Genomic DNA, 11281 nt, shown 5'->3' on the forward strand with positions numbered 1-11281 from the left:
TCTCATGACATACAATCTCGGCTCTGTTCCTTGACAATCAATCCATCCCTACTACCACGTCGAAGCTTCCTAATTCGACTGGCAGTAGATCCAGTGTAAACTCGTGTTCTCCCAGTTCTATCACGCAACCTCTGATGACTTCACTCGTTTCTACTAGCTTTCCATTAGCTAGTTCTATTGAGTACGGAATGTCTAACTTACTAGCAGTTAACCCAAGCATTTTCTTAAACTCTAGCGATACAAAACTATAATTGGCACCAGTGTCAAATAGTACAGATGCAAAGCGTTGATTGATAGGGAACGTACCAGTGACAACATTCGGATGTTGGCGCGCTTCCCTTGCTCCGATATTGAAAACTCTTCCTTGTGCTTGATTGAGCTTTGGGCATTCTCTCTTGAAGTGCTCCATGTCTCCACAATTAAAACAACCTGGTCCTCGACCATTACCGTTCCCATTACCACCTCGATTGTTGTTTGCTCCCCGGTTACCAGCTTGATTCCCAACATTTCCACGGTTACCATTTCCGCCATTATTTCCTTGCAGATGGTTTCCATTCCCACTTCCATAACCTCTCTGATTACCGCGACCAACACCAGTACCAGCCCAGCATGTTTCCTTTGAATGGCCAGTCTACCCACAAGACTCACATTTCCTTAACCTGCACTGGCCGGAATGATGGTACTGGCATACATCACATTTGGGCAGAGCGCCCATGTACCCTTTTCCTTTGACTTCAGCACCAGTTTTAGCTTCAGCTCGTGGGTTCACTTCTTTCTTCTTGCTGGCGCTATTGGTACCCTTCTTAAAGTTGGAGAACTTCCTTTTGTTCTCTCCCGAGGACTCAATGTGAGTTTCCTTTTTTCTTCGGGTCAAAAATTGAAAACTTGTTTAACCTGATAGCTTCTTCAGTTAGTGACACGCTCAGATCGATAGCCTTAATAATTGTTGCAGGCTTTGACGATGTTACCATACTCATAATTTGAGGTGCCAACCCCCAAATGAAACGCTCAACGCGTTTGAATTCCGGACTGACCATGTATGGTACCACGTGAGATAGATCGTGAAATCTCTGCATATATTCGGCGATCTTCGGGCCGTCCATCTTGAGGTTCCAGAATTCAGTTTCCAGCTTTTGAATTTTGGCCCTGGAGCAATACTTTTTACGCATGAGTTCCTTTAACTCATTCCAAGTCAAAGCGTATGCTGCTGCCTCTCCTAGAGTTTGGACTTGGAGATTCCACCATGAAAGTGCTCCATCTATGAACAATCCGGAGATGTAGGTCATTTGTTTTCTGGTGCGCATTTGCTCATTCTTATCGCTGAATCGGTCTTCTCCGTCCATTGAACATAAGCCACAGCACCCCCGGTACCGTCAAAATTCAGCGGTTTACAGTCTAAAAATTGCTTAAAGGTACAGCCTGTACAAGTAACGCCATTCATAGGAAGCATTAGCAAACGCGCGTGGAATATCCAAAGGTAACGTAATGTGTCCCAAGCAACTTAAACATTACCATGTGGTGGGTTATTCCTCGAGGTATCCCCGCTAGTTTCGACGCGTGAGGCCTCGTAATCTGCTATTGCTCGGGAGATCCTTTCTTGTAATTCGGCCTCAGTAGTGGGCAAACGATTTTCCCTTCTTGGAGGCATCTTCTATAAGAAGATTGCGTTGATCAGGTCATAATAAGTATGGTACGTATGTAATATGCGCATGTAATAACATTCATCAACACAAGTAACACATAACATCCCATGTCATAACACAAACAAGTAATCCAACAATGCGTGTAATGAGAATGTTGCGATTGAGCTATCATATATCAAGACCACAAGTATAGTTTTACATGTTTCACAATAGTATCATACATCAAAAGAGACTAGGGGTCATATCACGCTTGTCTGAATCGTCTACCAACTACAATAATCAAAAGTCAATAAGTCAAAAGTCACACTGTGTTCTTCAAAAAGCTGTGAAATCTGGCTCAATAGCTGCACTCTCATCAAAAGTATGCTATCTGCATAAAACCAAAAACCTCTAAGCTGATGGGGGAGGAGGAGGAGGTGGAGGAATGAAAAGCAAATGGCGCATACACGCTAACTCCTCCTCGAGAGCATGAACAAGATGTAACAAACAACTAATCTGCTGCTCCATAGTAAGAAATCGGATGTCGAAATCCGGGTAAGGAAATAGTGGAGCAGATGGAGCAGCAAACTGTGATGGACCAGCACCAGGTGGAGGACGCGGGATCCTCTCTAGCTCAGTGACTCTACGACTCAACATATCCTGCTGGAGCTGCAAGGATAAAAGCAGATCATCCCTCGAGTATCCAATGTGGAAGGGATGGTGTGGATCAGATATAGGCATCACGTTGGGCAGAAACCACATAAGTGGCTCGCCCGTGGGTGCAGAAGAAGGAGCAGTGTGTGTAAACTGTGGCATGAAATGATCGGTTGCTGACATAAAAGGTACGTGACTGGCCTGCTGACTTGATGGTCCTTCCCCAGGACGGGGAGGAGGGATATCCTGAAGGAATATGACCGGTAGATCTGTGCGGTGAATATTAGACTCATGCGGGTGAAATGGGGCGATATGAATGGGTGCATGTACAGGTGCAGGAGGGGGAGTAACTGGTCTGACAAAAGGAGGGTAGTCGTCGTCATCCTCAATCCACCCATTGCGGGTGTGTGCATATCTGGCGTCTACATGGGTAGCAAAAGGAGTATGGTCAATAAGTACAGGGATCGGGTCATGCAGAGGTGGTGCAACAACTGTTACATCGACAGGTACCGGATCGTGCTCAGGTAAAGGATCATGTGCCGGTATAGGCTCAGGTGCAATCTTAGGCTCTGGGTCAGCTGGAGCAAGCTCATGATCAGCGGGTACATCTAGGAGCTGATCATCAAGAAAAACAGGTGCCTCAAAAGGCTGCTCATCAGGGACGAACTCACTCTCATGGTCTGGATCAAAATCATGTGGAAAGACAGGGTCAAATTCATCGTCGAACTCGAAATCCTGCGGCGGAACAGGTGCTGCAAACATAGCGGTGTCCGAATCAGTGTCAGTGGGATAACACTGTAATCCCAGTGCATGAAGAGTAGAAGATGACACAGACTCAAATGAATCGGGACCAGACGGGTCAGCTAAAATCTCCACAACAGGAACCTCGACAGGTGGAATAGCAATGGCATCAACAATTGGAAACTCATCAAGAGGAATAGCAACATCATCCTGGGCACCCTCAGGGGGACCCTCGATAAAGAGATCGACGTCATCGTCAAACATGAGGCAGCCTCAATAGGAAATGCAGCAAGAGGAAAAGGAGCAGGGATCTAAACAAGAGGTAGATCCCCATCAGGAAAACCATCAGCTATAGGTATGTCATCTCCAAAATCTGGTAAAGCGAAGGGCCGAAAATCATCATCGTTGCTACTCGTGGTGTCAAATGTAAAAACCTCGTCCTCTGGGATGATCGAAGATGACATGGTGTCTGTGACAAAATAATCACACATATGCACATATATCAACAATCATCAAGTAAGCATGTAAGTAATGACAGTGTAAGCATGTAATCATCCTAGTCTTCCCAGACTATCCCACCCAGCCTCTCAGACTGAACTCCCTAGTCTCTCAGACTAAAACCTTCCCAGTTTCTCAAATTGACTACCCAGTCTCTAAGACTCATTTTTCCCAGTCTCTAAGACTCAATTTCCCCAGTCTCTAAGACTCAATTTCCCCAGTCTCTAAGACTGAACCTCCCCAGTCTCTAAGACTGAAGCTCCTAAGTCTCTAAGACTGAACCTCCCCAGCCTCTAAGACTGAACCTCCCAGTCTCTAAGACTGAATCCCCCAGTCTCTAAGACTGAATCATAAAAATAAATTTTGGAATGTATTTTTGTGCCTTTTGTTAGTAAAAATGTTTGTTCCCTGGATCTAGACGTTTAGTGTATGCAATGTAAAAATGTTTTCGTGAGAGCCCTAATGATCGTAGTCTAGACTCGAGAAAGCGTGGTTATTTGGTGTGACTTCTTAATACCATAGCATTCAATCATAACAACGCTATATGATAAAACATGAGATGTTCATCCATTAATAAAGTTTAGAAAACACCATAACATACTTGTCTTGAAAACATCGACGCTAAATTAAGTTACAAACCATAACATGTTTGAATGAGTTCATAAAGACTCCACAAAAGACTTTAATTAAAACCTGAGTTTAGAAACATGTATCCCGTCCAGGCATAGGATACACCCCCTAAACTCAACAACCATGGATGACATCTTTTATTTAGTAGGCAGCTTGACAAACATGCAACACCTGCCAGATCCGTTTAGTTCCCTGAAATACATGTAATTTGAAAAACATCAACAAAAGTTGAGCGAGTTCATGTGTATGTGTGTATGAATAAACCTTTGAAATATGTCTGTCTGTATGTATGTCCCTGGTATGTAGCAATAAAGAAAAACAGATCACCAATGGCTTGCAAAGCTAATGGTATGTGTGAAATGGTACAGGAAGACTCAAACCTAGCAAATTTGTTACCGGGCCTCCGGCTGGAAGACATAGTCACCCTATGGGCCATCCTGATCCCCATGGGTGTGGGCTCGCTACACCCAAATATATCTATCACTCATGTCCCTCGGTTCTACGACGAGGATTAATGGCCTTAAGTGTTATACCCACCTTTCACATGATCAAGCAGTAAACCCTCCTTAAGCTATCCATACCATGTATAAAACGTTTGTATTAATTGTAACATGTATTTCACCCCCGAAGTATAAAACTGAAAACAGTTAAAAGAAAAGGGGGACATGAACTCACTGTATTGCGTCTTCAGAACTAGCAACTCATACCTCCGCAGCAAACATGACTACCTACAGTGTACTAACGTCTATTAGACGAACGGGCCGTGCCTTGGCTTAGAGTTAACGTTTTTGAGTTGCGTTTCTTATGTTATTCCAAGTTATAATTATTTGTTAAAATGATTATTTTAACTTAAAATTATATTTAATTTTTTGGAATAATTGTCAAATCAATACTTTTGTATTAATACTTCTCAAGTATTTAATTTCGTATTTTCCTTCCCAAGGATGGGGGTATTTTATATATGTACTTTGGTATCCTCGTATTCGTATTCTCAAATTAATATATCTCCAAGTCTCGCTTTGGAAAAAATATATATATAACCATATTTTGTCCAAAATAATGTATTACAAGAAAATATATATTTTTCCCAAAAATCATATATCTTCTAAATATACTAGGAAAATATATTTTTATCTCCCAAAAATAATATATTTTCTCTTTGCTGAAAATATGATATAACTTAGTAATATTTACAAAAATCATATTTTCACTTCCTTCATTTCCAAAATAATATTTCCCGGAATATTTCGTAAGTTACGTTTTTGCGTTCGGTTTCACAATATCAAGTGTGTAACTTGTGTATTTCATTCCTTGTGATTTTTGGTATTATTTTGGAGTTGTAAATTCTTGGTATTTGTAAGTTATATTATATTACCCTAAAATAATATAACTATTCCACAAAGTAAACAAATATTCACACAAGTGTCTTAATATAAAATATATATTCTAAATATATATTTATCCATTTTTATTTACAAAAAGTAATCTCCAATACTTGTATTTTTGTTACAAAAATTTACGGCAAAGCTTATATTGGAAAATATAGTTTAAAACATACTTGCAAATGCTTGTTTAGAAAATATTTTCTAAGTGTTTGTAGTTTTAGAAAATTTTGCCATAGTTTCCTTTGAAAATGGAGGTGTCCATGCTATTAAGCATATCATTTTCTTTTCAAAAATCATCACTCAATAATCAAAAATCAATCCCTAAACATCTTGCACTTACCAAGTGCAAAAACTATTCAACTTACATAATAACATGAACTTGATCTTTTCACAAAGATTTGTAGTAACTTGGTAAATGTTTAATAGCCTTAGTTTCCCTCCAAAATATATTTACTACTTGGTAAACTTCATTCTTGAAGGTTTTAGATGTTTACAACTTATAAACATATTTTACAAAAATGTTTATTTATTAAACCTTCTTGTTATACTAGTATCTCTACACTTGTTTTTCCACTAAATATAGTGTAGGTTTAAGTAAAAACTATGATCTTCCAAAAATCATATTTTGAACTTGGTTTTCTTGGAAAATCATTCATAAATGTTGGATCTATAAGTTTACTAGCTCACTTTGTTTATTACTTTTCAATAAATCATTTTGTTTTCATGTTCATGTCTATGTATGAGGATGATCTTCTTGTGTTAACACATAATCATCCTCTAACTTGCTAGATCATGTGTTTAATCACAATCTAGCAAGCTCCATGTAGTGATCAACATCAATATCTCTAGTAATCAACAAGCAATCATCATATATATACTAAACAACACTATTTCAACAAGATTTCATCATATGAAAGCTTTATGTTCATGATTCATGTGTATGTCTTTTAATGTTCTAGTGATTCTCAACATAATATGTCTTTTAACCAAGCAAAAATAGAAGTAAACAAGGATCAAGAGGGTCTTACTACTAGCTTTAAGCTAGGGAAGATCACTAGTTGTTGGTGAAGACAAAAGTGCTGGATAAAAGCTAACGAAAGAGGTCCTTGATGATCCGCAAACACCAAGCTTCCTATATCACCTTCTTACACCTTCAGTTAACCTTCAAATGGACGGAACAAGTTTGATGATGGTGGTGGTGTGTGGGAGGAGGTCGGCCGAGAGTGAGGGAGAGGGTGAGAGAGTTTGTGATGTGAAAATGATGAAGTGTTGGATACTTATAACCAATCTTGATCTATTGTCCAAAGGTTTCTATGTCCTAATAGTACATGACATATCTTACACAAGATTATGGAAGATTTGAGGGGATTTAGGAAGATTAGAAAATCATGAGTGTGGGGGCCACTTGGGCCGTAAATCATATGGGGGAGGGGGGTTTAGTGTAACTTGATGGTAAGTGTAGGTAATTAGTGGAGGTTAAGTGTAAAAGTCTAGTGTTTTAAGTGTATCTTGCATTATGTAGTATGTTCGGGTGTTCGGGAACCATAACTAGCTCAAAAAAAGTAAAACAATGCTTCTAGCAATATTTTGGTGTTCCGGATAATGTCCGGTTGTTCGGTTAGATACCGGTTCGTTAAAGTGTCAAGTTATTTCGTTTAGTGTTCATTAAGTACCCTTTTGTGACAATTTTAATTCCCGACACTTAGGAAAGCATACAGGACCATTTTTCCATATTTTTGCATGTTACTAGCATGTTAAAATGCTGATTTTTGCTGATTAACGCAGAATTCTGCACTTTGAGTGTGTTTTAGGCACTTTCCGACACTTAAACTATCACCTAGTGACGCAGTTTTATGGTCCTTACTTCCCTACACTCCATACTAGTGTAGTGACTTGTCTCTGGCCCTTAGGTCTCAAAACATTGTCTGTCTATGTACTGTCTATGTACTGACATTGTCAGCATGTTTCCGAGTTATCCGGTAACTGTGCTAACTGTGCTTAGTGCATCATGTATGTCACTAAAGTTTGTATGTGATAAATGGTTGTGACAGTATGAAATGTGATGCACATGTATGTATGATACAGAAATCATAAAGCAGTTTATATCATTAGTTGTATTTAAGCACAGTCATTAAGCATTTATCAATATTAATTAATTGTATGGAGACCTGTAATTATGAGGGTTATCACACAACAATCACATGTCCACAAAAATAAGTGATAATATATCACATTTATCTGAGAGTCAAGTTCGTCTCTTTGCTATACGTTTGTACTTGTACTGACCTGTTCACGGGCTTGCTCCTGTGCCCTCATGCATATGAAAATCAAGTTCCTCGTCAATAAGTGATTTTATCACATAGGGCTTGTTTTCAATCCAAAATAAGTGAGTATCTCACATTTTTCATATACGTCAAAACAGATGATAAATGGTATACTCACCAGTAAGATGAACTCTCGTGCATACCTTGATACGGGAATGTGTCGTGTGTGGATGAACACCGGTCAGTAAGTATAAATCATACACTAATCGTATCCCCTCGCCATGACTACATCTGATAAGTTGAGCTTAAGTGGACAACTATACCGATAATCGTTATTGATGCTTATCTAATTGTTAGCTAACTGAACAACAAGAGCGTTTTGGCGTGACCGTACACTGATATGATTCTCTTACCCTCGAAACTCGCAAAAAGAATGTCTGTAAATATTTATTTAATGCTTTCAGTTTCTGCATCTTTGTATATATTTATTTACTGCTTTCCGTCTTTAAATTTGAAATATTCAAAAATACCAAAAAGATTTTAGGTGTGTTTTAATATAAACTTTATAAAAGCCAAAAAGATTTTATTGCTAATTTCTTTTGATTACCCGATGTTGGAACTCGAGTCTTCGTCCTGAAACCGATCGAAAACCAAAACGACTGAATCTTCATAAACGGTCGAAATTTGCAAGTTTTGAAAGTTAAAGTCTAAAATTGAAGAATTTGTTAAACTTTCAAACTGTCGGACGGTAGTTGATTGAAAACTGGTCACATGGGTGTCGTTTGTTTATGTTAACTATATTCCATGCAGTTGTTCTCATTACGTGTTAGCTTTGTTGTATGTGCAGATGCGAACATGATAGAAGACTAGCTTCGGAATGCAGACACGATGTGGAGGCACTCAAAAGATAAAGACGATCGAGTTGCCGCTGACCTATCATCAACACCTCAAGGATCTAAGTGCTGAAAATGGAGTTTATTTTAAGGGGGAGTTTGTTAACACACTTCCTAAATGAAATGGGGAGTTTGTTGATACACTTTCTAATTACGACGCGTGAAGACTTTGAAGATCCTCCGACATGATAGACATGGAAGATGAGCCCTCACGAGCAGCATCCAAGGGGAGTTTGCTGAGACATAATTGTGGATACGGCTCGCTCGGTTCGAGTACTTTACGAAGTGAAGGCCGAGACTCGATATCCTCCGTCGTGTCTCGGATTGTAATCAACTTTGTTTTGAATGTGGATGCTTGCTGCTGAACTATCTACTGTTTGCTGCTGTCTGCATCAAAGTTCTGCATGACGAAAGACCTAACCTTGTAACATGACGAAACACCTGCACCTTGGCTACATGACGAAACACCTGGACCTTGCCTACATGACGAAAATCCCAGTCCAGTCTGCACGACGAAACATGTGCAGTACCCGTTGACGAAACTCCTGCCATTTATCTTTATGATGAAAGACCTGATGTCTTTCGTCAGACATGGTTTTTCGCCATGAATGTTTCGTCGTCATGTCATCTGATGGACTTTCGTCGGCTGCTGCTGATGTCGAGTGCTTCATGTTTCGTTGACTTGCAGCTATAAATAGGCAGGATGAAGACAGAAGATAGTAGGAGACACAGAAGTGAAGATAGAGAACACAGAGAGCGCACACACACACGAGAGAACTTAAGAGTTTGTTTGTGAAAGCATAATCTTGTGTAATACTTGTAATCAAAACAAACTTGCTGGTTCTAATATACTTGAGATTTAATATACTTGAGATTTAATCGTTGAATATTGTTCTGGTCTCGTGTCATTGTGTTCTTATCTCGGTTTGCTTACTCGGTTGGATTCTGCACAACCGGGTTTGTTCGTATACAAGGATTAGGCGACTAGATCCTCCGCTAGTTGGACCTACAATACTTTGGCATGCACATATGTACTTCCTTCACAAAAACTTAGACATAAGGTCATTGTCTGTCTTATTACATCCCAAAACAACTCAATCGTTATAGCATCTTCTCTATCTAAGTTTTTAACCGAGTTAAAAAACCAAAACTTAAAAAAACCCAAACTTTTACCGGATCCTCTGCTGCCCACTACCATTTTGTAGATTTCGTTCATATTCCCCATCTTTGTTGCAGCTCTTGTTCAGATCAGCCATCGCTGTAACCTTGCTCATCATTGTCTTCTTATGGTGGTGTAATGGCCGTAGATGGCAGGATATCTTCTTGACGGAATTTTTTTTTGTTTGCATTTTGAATTGACGGCGAGTTTGATGGAGGTTTTAAAGAAAGTGGTGTATTGTGTTCTTATAAGCAAAATAATTGTTTTGAGATCTGGTTTTAGGGTGGTGATGAAGCTGGTTTTAGGGAGGTGTGATGAAAAAATGTGGAGGGTAGAGAAAGAGTGAATTGATGAGTCAGGCTTACATGATGACCTAGATTAGCAAAAAGTTATTCAAACATAGCTAATTAAAATAATAAAAAAATAAAAACACTATTCATCATCGTTGGCTCCTTATATATATATATATATATATATAATGTGCGAATTTATATTCACAATACACACGAATGTGCATATCTACATGTTTTGAGATTTAAAGGAAGGGTTATATTTGCAGCCTTTTGTCATTCCACATGTGCATGTTATGTTTTATCCTTTTTCATAGATTGCATCATGAATTAGAGATATGTATTTTGGTTGTAAAACAAGGTCCCGAGTAGTGCCTATGCGACTTTCTTCAACTTCGAGTAATTTGGAATTGCTCGGTCGGATCTCGTAGGTCAACGGGCCGAGTTTGACTTAAAAAAATAAAACATAATTTCTACGCCTATCATCTTAAAGAAAGAACGTATTTTGTTATAAAATATTAGTAAATTTATGTTTTTTTGACATATATTTAACTTCTAAAAACTAATTTCTTTATAATTTAACATGTCCTCCGAGTATTATTCGCCTTGGCCGAGTACTCTCAACTCCCCGGTCGACTAACTAGGGAGTGCCTAGTAACTTTTGCAACCATGTTTGTTTGTGTGTGGATGTGCGTGTGTGTGTGGGAGGGGGGGAGGGGAGAACTAGTGAAAGAGATTTTTTTTAACCTACTCTTTTCCTTTAATATATATTAATTACTTTGTGAACTACAATTTAAATGATATGTAGAAGTGTTTAAAACATTTTTATTGATTAGGTGACTTATAGAGACTTAGCATGTCAAGCAAAGAAGAATGTTGCACAAATTTAATAGCTTTAGCATGTATTGTTGATCGCTTCATTAAAAGCTTGTCTTGGTGGGAATCGTAAACTTAGATTCACTGACATGCAAACTGTGGATAAGATGTAATTATTGATCTTGAATTCAATGCGACCGAGCTATATGATGCATTTCTACATGTATAGCTTGAACTTTTCACTCAATAGTGAAGAGTATATAGTTTTCGTATAGAAATTTTTGGATATATACGTTTTCGACCCCCCAGTTTTATAGAAATTTTTAGGT

General features: G+C 38.7%; 1 protein-coding gene across 1 annotated transcript; it reads right to left on the minus strand.

Annotated features, from left to right (window-relative positions):
* Window positions 1–2033: 2033 nt before the first annotated feature.
* Window positions 2034–3281, minus strand: LOC118490459 (proline-rich receptor-like protein kinase PERK10). Its single transcript, XM_035988113.1, has one exon. It carries the CDS (start codon window positions 3279–3281, stop codon window positions 2034–2036), a length of 1248 nt encoding a protein of 415 aa, XP_035844006.1.
* Between the last annotated feature and the right edge of the window lie 8000 nt (window positions 3282–11281).

Source organism: Helianthus annuus, chromosome 3 (genome assembly GCF_002127325.2).
Source record: "Helianthus annuus cultivar XRQ/B chromosome 3, HanXRQr2.0-SUNRISE, whole genome shotgun sequence".
Classification (NCBI taxonomy): domain Eukaryota; kingdom Viridiplantae; phylum Streptophyta; class Magnoliopsida; order Asterales; family Asteraceae; genus Helianthus; species Helianthus annuus.